We start from the raw sequence: 16162 nt of genomic DNA, 5'->3' as shown, positions 1-16162 counted from the left end.
GTACAATAATGTTCACTGCAAAATTATTCATAGTAGAAAAATACTGAAACAATGTAATGTCCACCATCAGAAGAAGGATGGATGAACCATGATGTAGTCATAAAATGAAATACAATGCAGCAGTTAAAATGACTGTAGCTATTAGAGTAGCTAGCATTGAACTAAAAGAGCTAGTGGAAGACTATATATCACGATATAATTCATTAAAGTTTAAAAATCTACTGAAGGGTGTAATTTAATATTTATGACACAAGTATAACCACATGCACAAAAATAGTAACTGAGTTTATCGTTGGGTTATCTCTGGAGAAAGAGGGAAGCAAATAGATCAGAAAGAGCACAAAAGGAACATCGGTTGTATCTATTTACCTTTTAAAATATCTCAAAAACATTCTAAACGAAAACAACATAATTTTAAGCTTTGATAAAGCTGGGTGATGAGTACACAGGTAGTCAATATTATTCTATCATTTATTCTTGTTGGTATCTTTAAAATATCTCATGATTAAAAATTTTATATAGTAACTTTTTACGAAGAGATTGTGGGAGTTGTTGTAAGCAGCTAGCTATGGTCTGAATGTATCTCCCCCAAATTAATACATTGCAATCCTACCCTAACAAAGCAATGGCATTTGGAGGTGGGGCCTTTGGGGTGATTAGATCATGAGGGCAGAGCTGTCATGAATGGGATTTGCGCCCTTATAAAAAAGGCCCCAAAGAGCTCTCTTGCCCTTTAGGCCATGGAAGGCACAGCAAGAAGACAGCTGTCTTCAAACCAGGAAGAGGGCCCTTACCAGACATGAAACCTGCTGGAGCCTCCACCTTGGACTTCCCAGCCCCCAGGACTGTGAGAAATGTGTCTTGTCACTTAATAAGCCACTTAGGGGATCCCTGGGTGGCTCAGTGGTTTAGTGCCTGCCTTCGGCCCAGGGCGTAATCCTGGAGTACCGGGATCGAGTCCCACATCGGGCTCCCAGCATGGAGCCTGCTTCTCCCTCTGCCTGTGTCTCTGCCTCTCTCTCTCTCTCTCTCTACCATGAACAACAACAAAAAAAAGCCACTCAGTCTGTGATAGCCTGTTAGAGTAGACCGAACGGACTAAGTGCTCTTCTTGGCGTTCTGTGTCAGGTCGTTCCCAGCCCCCCCTTTTTTTAATTTTATTTAAATGCAATTAATTAACGTATAATGTATTATTGGTTTTATAGGTAGAGGTCAGTGGTTCATCAGTCTTATATATCGCCCAGGGCTCATTATATCACGTGCTCTGTTTAATGTCCATCACCCAGTTAGTTACTCCATCCCCCACCCCCTCCCCTCCAGCAACCCTCAGTTTGTTTCCTAAGATTAACAGTCTCTTATGGTTTGTCTCCCTCTCTGATTTCATCTTGTTTTATTTTTTTCCTCTCTTCCCCTATGATCCTCTGCTTTGTTTCTTAAATTCCACGTATAAGTGAAATCATATAATGGTCTTTCTCTGATTGACTAATTTCATTAAGCATAATATCCTACAGTTCCAAAAAAAATACTATAGTTTCATCCACATCATTGCAAATGGCAAAATTTTGATGGCTGAATAATATTCCATTGTGCATATATATATATATATATATATATATATATATATCCCATCTTCTTTATTCATCTGTTGAAGGGCATTTTGGCTCCTTCCACAATTTGGCTGTTGCTGCTATAAACATTGGGGTGCAGGTACCCCTTCAAATCACTACATTTGTATCTCTGGGGTAAATACCCAGTAGTGCAATTGCTGGGTTGTAATGTAGCCCTGTTTTTAACTCTTTGAAGAACTTCCATACTGGTTTTTTTTTTTTTCTTTCTTTTTTTGGGGGGGGGGAATCACTTTATTCTAATTAATTCACAAATGATAACATCACAAAAGGTGACTTAAAGAGGCACACAAACATCTGCCCAGCCCCAAATTCAAACCATTATGAACTTCTATACTAAGAACACTCTTTTTCATTCCAATTCTGAAGAAATCTGTATTTAATGATGAAAGAGAGGTTTAACTGGTGGTTTTACACTTTATATCTTCACCATTAATTATTATGATAAATTAACTTGGTCATGAGAGATGATTTTCCATATCTTCAATTTGAGTTTCTTGATTAGGCTAATCCATTTGCAAATCTGCACTGAGCATGTCGCTGAAACCTTCACAAAGCTTAAGGTCACCCTGGTTCTGGGCACACTCCAGGAACTGTTTCATCTCAGAGTGGCATGGGCCAAACTGCCGCTGCTGGCATGCTGGCTGGGTTCCCTGAGGCTCCTGGTAAGTGATGTCAGGCCTTGAAGGCTCAGCGTCCCTTCTTCCACCGAAGCCCCGGTGATGGCAGGACCTATCCTGTGCCTGACAGCAGAGCCCACAGTCAAGTCGGCTGCAGTGGTTGCCATTTGGACCACCAGACCTGGCTGCTGGGGTGCAGTACCAGGTGAGCCAACAGCAGATGGTGGAGCCCCTGTCTGCGGGTGAGCTGCTGGTGCTGGTCTAGGCGCAGCTCTCATCTGAGGTGCCTGGCTGGCTGGAGGGTCTGTGTGGGAGCTGCCGTGGGGTGGGCTCCCATGCAGCATGGCTAATCAGAGCAGCACAGCATCTAAAAGTTTGTAATATTTTCCAGAGTGGTTGCACCGGTTCACATTCCCACCAACAGTGCAAGAGGGTCCCCTTTCGCCACATCGTCACCAACATCTGTCATTTCCTGCCTTGTTAATTTTCCCCATTCTCACTGGTGTGAGGTGGTATCTCATTGTGGTTTTGATTTGTATTTCCCTGATGGCAAGTGATGCAGAGCATTTTCTCATGTGCGTGTTGGCGATGTCTATGTCTTCCTCTGTGAGATTTCTCTTCATGTCTTTTGCCCATTTCATGATTGGATTGTTTGTTTCTTTGCTGTTGAGTTTAATAAGTTCTTTATAGATCTTGGAGACTAGCCCTTTTTCTGATATGTTATTTGCAAATATCTTCTCCCATTCCGTAGGTTGTCTGTTAGTTTTGTTGACTGTATCCTTTGCTGTGCCGAAGCTTTTTATCTTGATGAAGTCCCAAGAGTTCATGTTTGCTTTTGTTTCCCTTGCCTTCATAGATGTGTCTAGCAAGAAGTTGCTATGGCTGAGGTCAAAGAGGTTGCTACCTGTGTTCTCTAGGATTTTGATGGATTCTTGTCTCACATTTAGATCTTTCATCCATTTTGAGTCTATTGTTGTTTATGGTGTGAGGAAATGGTCCAGTTTTATTCTGCCACATGTGGCTGTCCAATTTTCCCAGCACCATTTGTTGAAGAGACTGTTGATTTTCTAGTGGGTAGTCTTTCCTGCTTTGTTGAAGATGAGTGGGCCATAGAGTTGAGGGTCCAATTCTGGGTTCTCTGTTCTGTTCCATTGATCTATGTGTCTGTTTTCTGTGCCAGAATCATACTGTCTTGATGATTACAGCCAGCCCTCTTGGTTGTTGTTTAACTTGGCCTCTTGAACAAATCCTAGAATTTACTCCACCCTAGAGTGGCAGCTGCTTCTCTCTGGAAAAGGGCACCTATTCTACCCTGACCTCCATCCTTTGCTTTTGCCTTCAGACGTTTGTTGGTGGACTACTACACCTTTAACTGCATTTCACTAATGTGAAAAGCAAAGCACCGGTAGCTGCAGTGGTTGCCATTTGGGCCACAATACCTGGCTGCCGACGTGCAGCAGCAGGTGAGCCTGCTGTTGGACTGTGAAATCCAACTTGCAACAACCCAAACCCCACAGTTGTCCCAATTCCACCTCACTTTTGAAGCCCAAGTGGCAGAGACTCTAGAGTCTCCCTATAGGATTTTATTTTATATATTTTTTAAAGACTTTATTTATTTATTCATGAGATACAGAGAGAGAAGCAGAGACATAAGCAGAGGGAGAAGCAGGCTCCCTGCAGTGAGGGTAAGCCTGATGTGGGACTTGATCGCTGGATCCCGGGATCATGACCTGAGCCAAAGGCAGATAGATGCTCAACCACTGAGCCACCCAGGTGCCCCTCCCTATAGGATTTTAATTTCACTTCTCTCTTCGGATTCATTGTTTATGGAACCTGCAGAACTATGTTTTTAGAGGACGAATTAGATCTCTGTGCCAGTCTCCCTCAAACACTGTCAGTACTTCCCTATTCCTGCTAAAATATGCCCAAATACCTAAAGTATGTCATTCAAGATCCAGCCCTGCCCAGAGGAAAGGTACACAAAGGCTGAGGCCAGTGCTGAATCCCAGTCATGACACTTTTTACTCAAGTGGCTTTGGGTAAATCACTTGACTTTTCTAAGCTTGTTCCCTCTGCTGCAAATTTGGATAAAAATTGCATCCCCTAGAGTTCCCTTGAGGATAAAAGAGGGGATGCAATAGGGCACTAAGCCCAATGCCTGATACCCAATAAATGGTAGCTTCTACTGTTCTCTACTACTTCCTCCAACACATAACGACGCACAATTCCCTCAACACAACCAGGGCTTTAGTTTTCAGCCTCCTGCATTTGATTTGTTATTCCAGATGCCTAGAATGCCCTTTCCCCTTATTATCTCCCCACCTCTGTGGCTCAAATCCTCGTACTAGACAGCCAATAAGCTTAGCAGAGGAAGGACAAAACTACCTGGGTTCAGAAATCTAGTTCTCTCATTTCCTCCCTGTATGACTTTGCTGAAGTTACTTAACCTCCCTGTCTGCATTTCCTCGTTTATAAAATGTGGGCAATGCCGGTGCAGGTATCCCCTGGCTTTCCAAAGTGCCTGGTCGGCCTCTTCGCCGTCACCAGATACCGAGATCATCAGCACATGTTTTTGCTAACCAAAAGAAGAAAGGAAATATGGCAAACCCGAAGATAATCTTGAGCATTGCTTTAGCAGTAGCCGTTATAGAGGGAGCAGGGGCAGGGGCAGGGGCAGGCGCAGCGCAGAGGGCCTGCGCCCGAGCTCCTGGCCCCAGGGCGCTCTGAGCATCTCCGCCTCGAGTCGCCAAGGCTTCGGACTAGATCTCGGAGCGCCTGTGCTGCATTTTGATTTATTTTTGCATCTGTTGGCAAGATGCGTCTGAAATGTCAGAAAAGCGTAAGAGAGGTTATGGGGGTGGGGGTGGGGTGGGGGTGGGGGGAGGGTCTGGAACGCCCAAAAGTTTCCCCGTAGGACTCAAAGGCGATTGTTTCTTCAGTTCATGACGTTCCGGCTCCCGAAGGCTCTCGTGGGGGCTCCGCGTCCGCGGTGCTGTCTGGGACACCCGGGAACCGTAGGTGCCTCCCGGGGCTGTCGCACGATCCGCACCCTGCACCCGAGCGTGCCCTCGCCGAGGATCCGGACCTGCGCCGACACGGAGTAAGCGCTCGGCGGAGCTCGGGCTGGCGCGGGCCGGGCCGCCCTGGAAGCTGCGGAGCCTTGGACCAACGGGAGCGCCGCGGTCGGTGCGAGGGGCCTGGCGCGAGTGAAGGAGCGAGACCGAGGGAATCGGGTTCAGGAGGCGGACGGGGGCACGCGGGGGGCGGGGCGGGTGGAGGCGGGGGAGGGGCGGGGCGGGGGAGGGGCGGGGCTCGGGCGCGGGCGGGACGGTGGAGGCGGGGGGAGGGGCGCGGCGGGGGGAGGGGCGCGGCGGCCTCTCCGCGGGGGGCGGGGCGGGGCTCGGGCGGGACCGGTGGAGGCGGAGGCGGAGGCGGGGGTGCGGCCGCCGAGCGCCCCGCGGACTGCGGCGCCTCAGGTACGTGCGGCGGCCCCGCCGGTGGGGGTGGGGTGGGGTGGGGTGGGGTGGGGGTGGGGGCGCTCCCCTCCGCGCCCGCGGGGCTGCAGGGCGGGGCCCCCGGCGCGGAGCCCCCGGCGCAGGGCAGCGGAAGGGCGGGGCCCGGGAGGGTCGTCCGCGGCGGGAGCGCGGGGTCGGAACCGGCCTCGGGGTCCCCGCGGGCCGGGCGGGGCCGCTGCCGAGCCCCGAGCCCCGAGCCCCGAGCGAGCCCCGAGCCCCGAGCCCCGAGCGAGCCCCAGCCGGGGCCTGGGACCCGCCCCCGCCCCGGTGCGCCTTTTCTCCGCGTCCCGTCGCTCGTCCTGTTCGGAGGCGGGAGGCTGCGGGCGGAGCGGCGGGCGGGGGCGGGGGCGGAGCGGGGGCAGCTCCGGGTCCCCAGGGGCCCTCGGCTGCCGCGGACAGGACACGTCTGGGCCTCAGCCGCGGCAGCGTGGGACGGGCACGCGCTCAGGCAGACGCAGGGGAGTTGATTGCACACCTGCGGCCTGTGAGTGTCCAGACCCAGTAGGGGGACCCTCACCTGCCGGGTGGTTGTTGGAACCTCGTTGCCACCCTCGCTGTGCCCAGCGTCTTTGTATGCAAAGTGGAGATGTTCTCAGTGGCACGTAGCTCCCCAGCCCGCCGTGAGCTTACAGTAAGTCATTCATTCAATAAGTATTTTTTTGGTGCCTTTTATGCCCCAATGAACGAATATTGTTGGACCCTGGCTCGCGGGTGCCAACGTGTCCCGGTGGACGCCCCAGAGACTCAGACCCCAGACAGGCAGATGCAACTAGCAAGAGGGTTTATTGGACGTTTGCGCAAACGGGCTCCCCGCCTCCGAGGTGGCAGAGATCCGATTGGCAATTACAGGCATCTTTTAAAGGCAAAAAACCGCGGGAGTAGCATAGCATTCGGGTTATGACATGATTGACTTCTTTGAAGGTCAACACGACCATGTTCAGGGACTTTCCAGTCAGGGCGAGGGGGGGGATAGTTTTCTTATCTCGGAAAAACAATGTTTTGTTGCTTGAATTCATGGGAGGCGCCTGGATGGGCTGCCCCTGGGTTAGGCCTGGTCCCACTCACGGGAGCGGGGGTGTGGGGTTTCTTCATGAGCTTACAGTAAGTCATTCATTCAATAAGTATTTTTTTGGTGCCTTTTATGCCCCAATGAACGAATATGACACAAACTCTTGTGGAATTAGCTTTCCAGTGCTTTTTATGTTACCTGGCACATAGAAGAACTCAAAATGCTAGCTGATATTATTACACATGTGATTTCAATCTATGCCAGGAGCAGTCCCCTCTCTACCCTTTTTACTGATGCGGAAACCAAAGCTCAAAGAAATTGGGCTTTAAGAGGCAAAATCAGAAGTAGTGATACCTTTTGTCCACTATGTATCTAGAGGGATATGGTGTTAGACCTGGTAACCAGAAAGCCCACTGCCCTGGGACCTGAGAAAATCAGGCTAAACATTAACAGGGACAACTAGTGTAATTTCCTACAGAACTTTGTTCTGGGGGCTGTCATTCAATTTTTAGAATATTTTGTTCCCAGGATTGGTGGGAGCAACTTGCACTTCTAAATCAACCCCAGAAAGGGAGAAGAAATGTGTGGGAAATATCAGAAAGGGAGACAGAACATAAAGACTCCTAACTGGGAAACGAAGTAGGGGTGGTGGAAGGGGAGGAGGGTGGGGGGTGGGGGTGAGTGGGTGACGGGCACTGAGGGGGGCACTTGACGGGATGAGCACTGGGTGTTATTCTGTATGTTGGTAAATTGAACACCAATAAAAAATTAATTTATTAAAAAAAAGAGATATATCAACCCTGGAGATATGCCGGCATGTTTGGATAATGTCTACATATGGAAAGCTCCTGGGTTCTCAATAGGGCTCCACCAAAAAATTGCCCTTTCTACCGCTGTGGCCTGCCAGGAGCTAGACTGCCTCCTCAAAGAGCAGGCATGTCTGTTTGTAACAGGCGTAGGCTTCGAGCCTTGTAAAATGTAAATGAAGATAACACAATCAAACACACGGAATCGAATTGAAGCCAGCTAAAATTTCTTTGGGGATGGGATCAGGGGAGACCATTTCTGTTTCTGTTGTTGTTCCCCACGATGGTATCTATCCTGGTTAAAAGAACTCAGTAATCAACATAGTTCTGTTGGATTTTCAAACGAGTCAAGAATTTGCTTTCCGGGAAACATGTATGTAAACCCCTTAAGCACACAGATTTTTTTCTGTTTTGCTTTGACCCCTTCCCATGTCCAGCACAGCCCCTTGTATATAGTAGGTGCTCAGTAAATGTTTGCTTAGTTTGATGTTAGAGACACATTGTCTTACTGAGATGGTTTCTCTTTGAATGTTGACTTCTGTTTTCTGGAGAATCTAAAGATTAGGGCTATCCTGAGATTATTGTATTCTGAATCCCATATTTATTCTGTTTAGTAATCTTTTTCTTTTAATAGGTTAGTGTGATCTTAACTCAAGCAAAGGTGGGATATCATGGCTTCCATCTGGGTAAGTAAAACTCAAGCCTTCATAATACAGTAATTTAGTCAACTCAAAATACAGAAAGTCAAAACTTAAAAACATTTTTGAAAGTTGATAAAAGGTTGATTTGAAAATATAACATGCCAAAAAAGCTAGGGGATGTCTAAAAATAATAAAATATAAACAGGTATTGTAGAGGTACATGTTTAAAATAATTTGTGATGACACTGAAGCAGAGGTTAATAACAGTAAATTCAGTAGGGGATTTGGGAGTTTATATGATAATATTTAATTTCATATTAGGAAAAGATGGCTTATTCAATAAATAATGTTAGGGAAATTTCTAGCCATTTGGGTAAAAATAAATCTGTATTCCTTCCCCCTTCATACATTAAAATGCATTCCAGATGGATAAAATACTGAAATGAAAGAGATGAAATATGGGTGAATGTTAAAAAGTATCGTGGAGTAGGAAAGACAGTTACAATCATGACATAACCAAAAGCCTAAAAGAAAAATATTGATCTACTTAACTGCATATAAACCAGTAATAAAAAGACAAAATACTATGATTCCATTATATGAGGCATCTAAAGAAGTCAAATTCTTAGAGACTAAGAACAGGGTTGTGGTTGCCAGAGACTGAAAGGGATTTGTTTGCTTAATGAGTAAAGAATTTCAGTCCTGCACAATGAAAAAGTTCTGGAGATCTGTTTCACAATAATGTGAATTTTCTCACCACTGCTGAACTTAGGCTTAAAAATGGTTAATGTGGTCAACTTACTTTTATGCACATGTTTTTGTTGTTGTTACCATAATTTAAAAAGCACCCTGAGATTTCTGTAAATATTCTGTTCTCTTTTCCCCTCTTATACACAAAAGCACATACACACCTAAACAAAAATAAGCAATCAAGTAAGTCCGTGCTTTTCACCAAAACCATAGATCAGTTTGTTGTTCCCAGTGGATGGTGAGTTTATTGGAGTGATATAAGAGAGAAGCCTTTGGTTGCTGTTGTAGTACTTTGCGGGTGAAGATAAAGAATAGCTGGTTTCCTAGGTCTGTGTATGCTAGGTGTTGCAGCCCTCTCATTGTTGCAGATGAGTCAACAATCTGTGTTGCATAGCTATTTCCTTTGTTTGGAAATGTTGCATATATCTCTGGTCAGGCATGTTGTTCTCTTACTTAACCGCTGATGAGAAACCCTGATATCTTATCGCTTTGTGCTCTCTGTAGGTTGCCCTTAGGTCCATGGCAGGCACTCGGGAAACCTACAAATTAGGACGTCTTAGGAACATGACAGGTGTAGGGGTTGCTATCTCTATTGCCTTGGAAGTGGCAGGCAGGTGCTTAGGAGCCCTGGATGTGGCGCGGCCACGCTGGCCCTGCGAAGGGCAGTCCTGTGCACATCTGGGCGGTCCTCGGTCTCCAGGACTGGGTACCTGATGCCGCTGAGAGTGGCCGGGCGTGCCTGCTGGTGGCGCTCTGCAGGTGGGAGGTGGCAAGTTTTCACTGGCCGGATCTCCACTTAGCACAGTTAGACCCTCGCCATCGGCCCTGGGCTCCACGCCCACGATCTTGTGGCGAACCAGCTGGTTGTTGTAGCGGTTGTTGAGTTTGGGTTGTGAGGCTTCGGCTTCCTGGGCTCGGTGCTGTGTGTCGGCTTACTCCTCCGGATCGGATCCGGAAGCTGGAGTGGTTCTGACAACCTCCGTTGCAGGTGGGCCCCTCCCACCAGGGCAGCTGGAGCGTGACTTTTTATTTTATTAAGGTGGCATAGCAATGTCTTCCCTATATGTGCCTTCCATGGTACTGGCTTTCTCAAGCAAATGTTCCAGGCTCTTTGCTCCTTGGTCATTTCCTAACTTCCTTTTACCATTTGTTTGAATCCTCATTAAGTATTTTTATTATCCTACTAAAATTTTTCTTTTTTTTAAAGATTTTATTTATTTATCCATGAGAGACACGGAGAGAGAAGCAGAGACACAGGCAGAGGGAGAAGCAGGCTCTCCGCAGGGAGCCTGATTCAGGACTTGTTCCCAGCATCCTGGGATCATGACCTGAGCTGAAGGCAGACGCTCAACCGCTGAACCACCCATGTGCCCCCCTACTAAAATTTTTCCAAACTCATAATCACCGTAATCATTATGAACTGTTATAACATCTTAACTTGTTATATATTTCCCTTCCCCACTCCAAACTTTATTTTATAAATCAGGAGAGGGAATGGAGAGCCACTCTGGAACCAAGGGATAAAAGACATTTTACAAAAATGTAACTTTACACAAATGTGATGCCTACAAACTTTGTCTTAAAAGAGTTCATCAAAAGGGTAAACACTTAAAGCAGCAGGTTACCTGCTGCATTGGGCTCTCCTGGAAGAAGGAAGACAGTCCAGCCACAATCTCAGGTCTCCTTTTCTTAACTCTCTAATTGGTTAAAAGGCAGGCTCTTGGATATGACCTGGAGCAAGTTACCTAGTCTCTTGCTGTCTCTGTTATTTCACCTGTAAGTGGGTATAACTATAGTACCAACATCATTTAGTGCTTGTAACAATTAACCCAGATCGTGTAAAATGCATTAACAGTGCCTGGCACATAGTGAGCTCTCAGTGAATGCTGAGTTTTAATCATTATGATTTCCATATGTTATTTAAAAGCATATCCCATACTAATTAACATCCCTGCAACTGTTTTAGTAAAGGAGTTTCTGCCTAACTCCTGGGCCCGATTTTATTATAGATCAACATCTTCCTCCCCATTGGAGGCTGTCTCTGAGCCATCTGAAAACAGATGGATTTTCCCCAAATAGATTCTTTCTGACCATTCCTATTTGCAGTATCTTTTAGAGCAGTTTTAGCTTCCCTTTACCCTTTAGCAAGGGTATGGAGATTTCCTATAAACTCCATGCTTAGACACACGCATAGGGTTCCTCATTATCAGCATCCCCCTCCAGAGGGGTACATTTCTTGCAACTGATGAACCTACACTAACTCATCATAATCTCCAGGGCCCACACTTTACACTACAGTTCACTCTTGGTGTGGTACATTCTATGGGTTTGGATACTTATATATAAAGACCGAATACTCTGTTCCCGCTTCAGGTGGGTATGCTGCAGTACAATTCAGACACTAACCATGTGGAGTTAAACTCCACAGGTTTAAGAGTTTGGCCCTTACTTCAGACATCAGCTGCAAATCTCAGAGCCACTTGCTCTTCTGACCCATACATTTGAGGATTTTCATGACCCTCTCGTGTCCAGTAATTGTCTAGAACAAATCAGAATTCATTGAAAGTGCAGTATTTACGATTACTTTTTTTTTTTTTTTTTTTAATAAAGTCTACCTACACATAGAACAAGGTCTGGAAAGGCCCTGTCCCTCTGGAGTCAGGATGGATCACATCACCCTCCCTGCACATCATGTGTCCACCAGCTAGGGATCCCTCCAAACCTCAATCCAGAGTTTTTACTGGGATTTCATTACATCGGTGCGACTGATTAAATCACTGGCCACAGGACTGAACTTAATCTCCAGTCTCCTTCATCTCCCAAACTACCAAACATCTCCATCCTACACCTATCTAGAGGTCTGCCATGAGTCCCTTGTTAGCATAATAAAGACACTCCTATCAGAAAATACCGATAGTTTAGAGGCTCTGTTCCAGGAAGCCAGGGCAAAGACTAGAAATATTCTTTATTGTACCATACATGTATAACTCACACTGAAGCTGCACAGAATTTTAAAATATCATAGTCCTTTATTTTTTTTTACTAAGATATATTAACACTCAGGCACTGGTTACCTTGTGCTGATCAGAACCTCTGCTTGGAACTTACTATCTTTAATAATAAGTAACATTGGGTAAATGTTTTGTAATAAATACAGATTAGCAGATAGAATCCCTCAAAACTTGGGGTCTATGAAGAAGAAATAATTAAAGGGATTCTTTTTTTTTTTTTTTAAGATTTTATTTATTTATTTATGAGAGACAGAGAGAGAGACAGAGGCACAGGAAGAAGCAGAGGGAGAAGCAGGCTCCATGCAGGGAGCCCAATGTGGGACTCAATCCCTGGTCTCCAGGATTCCATGCTGGGCTGAGGCAGTGCTAAAATCCTAAGCCACCAAGGCTGCCCTAAAGGGATGCTGATAGTGGAAAAGTTGGGGAAGACTTAGTTAGGGTGGAAACTTACTAATAGGAAAGACTAATCCCTGAAAATGTGCTCTTGATGAGAAAGAGAGCACAACTTTCCTTCCCCACCTGATCTTTCCTTTCTTTCCTGGGAACAAGATTGGTGCACTTTGACCCACGAGGACACAATGGTCCCATTTCTGCTGTGTAATGTGAAATAATGACATCAGCAGAACTCCCAGGAAAGGTGCAATGTGCTAATGTGAGAGAGAATTTGGGAAGGTCATGCCTTTCCATTTCTCTTCTATGGATGGCATCAGTCCTGGGCATATGATGCTACTGGTCTTGGGTACAAGAAGTTGGTTAGAATCCTGTCAAGTTCAAATGTTTTGATGGAAACATCCCATCACACCTTTCTTTCCTGATGTGTTTGCTTTTCCTAACCATGCAAATCTAAAACATGTGTGGGAAGGACACCTGTGTTACATGCATGTGGTTGTGTTGACTTTCTCCTCTGGTCTCCCTGCCTACCACATCTCAGGGCTGGAACATTTGGCTCTATAACTATTTTTATTGAGCTAGACTTTTCACATCCCAAGGAGAATGGGCATCAGGCCTCATTAGGTGCTCTTCAACATGATTGCAACTTCCAGTCCAGTATGTGTTTTAAACCATGTTCCCCAAAGCTTATTTAGATAAATATTGGTAGCTGCAAAAATGGCCCTCTGCAGGAAGTTAATGAAAAACAGGTAAAACCTGGATTTCAAATCAAAACAGTAGAGCTTTGTTTCATGACAGAGTCTAGAAAGAAACTGTCCAATCTGATCCAGAAGAGAGAGACTTCCTAGGACTGAATGGACTGTTAAAGAGCTATCCTTTGCCACTCCCTGGCCCCAACTCACTCATAAAAGTATAGGGCCCCTCCTTCACATTTAATGATAATAAAAAATATAACTTGCCAAATCTAATGAGTAGCTATTGAAAAAGCCTGGTAAATCAGAGGCAAAGGGAAAAAGTTTTAGACTGAGAGCAAGGAATGTGAAGGGGAGGAGATAAATTTGATTCTCTTGAATGCCTATGTTTTGGTGGATGCAGAGCAGTTGGAAGATGCAAGTATTTTAGCACTGAGCAGTATGATTAATACAGACATAGAGGTCTCACACAAAATAGAAGAGAGTAGTTAAAAGGACAGAAAATTCTCAAGTCTGCCCCTGCCTGCATCATCAGATCTTTGCTCCTTTCATTTTTAACCTTTCGTGTTTGATTAAATACTTCACCTAGGTTCTGGAGCCATGTCTAAATAGAAGTAGTGACAGCCCCATCTGAACAGCAATTACAAAAGAAGAATGCATTAATCAGGTTTTTGAAATGTGTCATGGAGCTCTGAAAAGTCTGGTAGTGGCATTTGAGAATTATCAAAGGAAGCAAGACTCAGAATTAGAAAGCATTTATTTATTTTTTTTTATTCGTGAGAGACACACAGAGAGAGAGAGAGAGAGAGAGAGAGAGAGGCAGAGATACAGGCAGAGGGAGAAGCAGGCTCCATGCAGGGAGCTCAATGTGGGACTCGATCCCAGGTCTCCAGGATCACACCCCAGGCCAAAGGCAGCGCTAAACCGCCATGCCACTGGGGCTGCCCAAGGAAGCATTTTTTATTCACTTACTCATTCAACAAATATTTATTAAGATCTACTGTGTGCCAAACACTGTTTTAAGCTCTGGAAATACAGAGAAAGAGAAATTTTATTTTCTTATTATTTTTAAAAAAGATTTAATTTATTTATTCATGAGATACAGAGAAAGAGAGAGAGAGGCAGAGAAGCAGGCTCTCCATAGGAAGCCTGATGCGGGACTCTATCCTGGGACTCTGGGATCACGCCCTGGGCTGAAGGCAGGTGCTCAACTGTTGAACCACCCAGGCTTCCCAAGAAAGAGAAATTTTAAAAACATGGAGCTTATATGCCTCTGATTTTGTTAGGGAAGATGGCTAATAAACAAAGAAATAAACATATAAGATATAAAGTCAGTTTTAAGTACTCTGGAGAAAAGCAAAGGTAGATAATGACAGTGACAGGGAATATGGTTTTCTGCTGAGATATGTGAGCAGAGGTCAACATGGAGTGAGGGAGTGAGCTGGGGGAGTATCTTGGGGAAGAGCATACAGGCGAGGGAACAGCAGGTGTAGCCTGAGGCAAGGTATATTTGAAGAGCAGTAAGAAAACTCCCAAAGGGTGATAGGAGGGGGACAAGGAGATTCAGATAGGTATTACATTTTGGGGGGAATCCTCTAGGGCCACAAAGAATCTTAATAGTTCCAATAGCCTTTGTATAAACTCTTCAAGGAGTTTCCATTATGTAGGTTTACTTTACATTAGGAAGAATTCTTAGATTTGTGGCAACTTACTGTTAGGATTGTCACTTCCCAAACACACACTTACACGAAACTCATAAAATAAGGCCTACTGCCATCATGTTACGTGGGCATTAATGGCTTTGGCCACAGATGCAAAAAATGTTCTTTCTGTAATATTGCAAACAGTAAATGTCCCTCTTCTTGATCCCTCGTGGGTGGAATTCCATTCCCATAGAAGTGATGTGGGAGGAGAGTGGGTGTCACCATGGTAATCCCAACATCCTGCCAAACCAGCACCATTTTCTAGCCAGGTACCCATTTCAGAAGATATGGATGATGCCAGACTCCCCAGTTCAGTGAGCCAGGTTCCCTATATCTTCCATAGTTAGAGAGCAGATCCCTTCGACAGAGGTATCTCTTCTAGAAGATGAAGTTAGATATGTACTTCATCTAACTAAGGATGTGGCCGCTATAGCCGCCCTAGTCTTCAACTCTTCGTGGCTCTTGGCCAAGAAGAGAGTTTGGTCAAGAACTCTTAGCTAAGTTAAACCTGACTTGGATTATTGAGGGAATATGTAATCCTCAGATACTGGTGCTAAATAACTCAAAACAAGATGAATATAAATTGTTTATAATCTGCTTCAAACAAATAATGAAAATTATTCTGAGAAAGAAGTTTGTATCGATAAAGACTTTCTGGGGGCCCAGTGTTTCAGACTCAACCCAGATAGTTAGGTTTGCTGCCTTTGCCAGAGAACCCCTAAACACTTGGAGAGACAGGAAGAAAGACCTAACGAAATCACTGAAAATATCTCAGGTTTACCAGTCGTCCATCTGGGCTTCTGGAACCAACTTTGAAAGACTGGGGTAGCCTGTGGTGCTGAATGTGGCCACCAAAATATTTCTAACATCTTTCACATCTTCCAGAATTCAGTGGTCACTTTGTTTTCTGGACTACTGATGTCTGAAGGGAGCGATTTCATCAAACAGCCAATTGTCTTATGTAGGCCTTGGAAAAATCCCACACCTTGGGACGTCATCGTTTTCCTTCCATTTTCTTCCAGCAAACTCATTCACATTCTGCAGTTATTTATTAAGCCACTATCTGAAGACTAAGTACTGGGCTGGATCTGGATATATCATAGTGAGTAAAATAAAAGGTCTCTGCCCCCTGGAATTTAATATTAGAGGAGGTGGAGACAGAGATAGAAACAGAGAGTGCTGAGCTCCCTAAGGGGGAAGGGTTGCTGGGATGGAGACCAAGAGGAGAGGACCCATTTGGGTCCAGGGGCCAGGGCTGGCTTGTCAGAGAAGATAGCCTTTAAGCAGTGGAGTGAAGGTGCAGGAACATTCCAGATAGAGAGAACAGCATGAACAAAGCCATTAAGATGAGGAAGAATGCAATATGCCTCAGCGGGGCTCTCAGAAAACTGAAGTGTGCC

The 16162-nt window shown here is 45.4% G+C and overlaps 1 protein-coding gene and 1 pseudogene across 3 annotated transcripts in view; one reads left to right on the top strand and one right to left on the bottom strand.

Annotated features, from left to right (window-relative positions):
• Positions 1 to 16162, top strand: part of ANXA3 (annexin A3) — a 62373-nt gene that overhangs the window by 9348 nt on the left and 36863 nt on the right. The window contains exons 2-3 of one of the 3 annotated variants that reach the window (XM_072745523.1): positions 5185 to 5345; positions 8210 to 8261. In XM_072745523.1, coding sequence (XP_072601624.1) covers positions 8247 to 8261 — 15 coding nt within the window. In that variant the 5' untranslated portion in view covers positions 5185 to 5345; positions 8210 to 8246. Of the gene's footprint in view, positions 1 to 5184; positions 5346 to 5659; positions 5722 to 5863; positions 6392 to 8209; positions 8262 to 16162 lie in introns of those variants that run through there. The other 2 variants (XM_072745522.1, XM_025998222.2) reach the window with 2 other exon arrangements.
• Positions 2037 to 2706, bottom strand: LOC112919581 (coiled-coil-helix-coiled-coil-helix domain-containing protein 2 pseudogene; annotated as a pseudogene).

The sequence above is a fragment of the Vulpes vulpes genome, unplaced genomic scaffold (assembly GCF_048418805.1).
Source record: "Vulpes vulpes isolate BD-2025 unplaced genomic scaffold, VulVul3 u000000899, whole genome shotgun sequence".
Taxonomy (NCBI): Eukaryota; Metazoa; Chordata; class Mammalia; order Carnivora; family Canidae; genus Vulpes; species Vulpes vulpes.
This window is presented reverse-complemented; position numbering and strand designations above follow the sequence as displayed.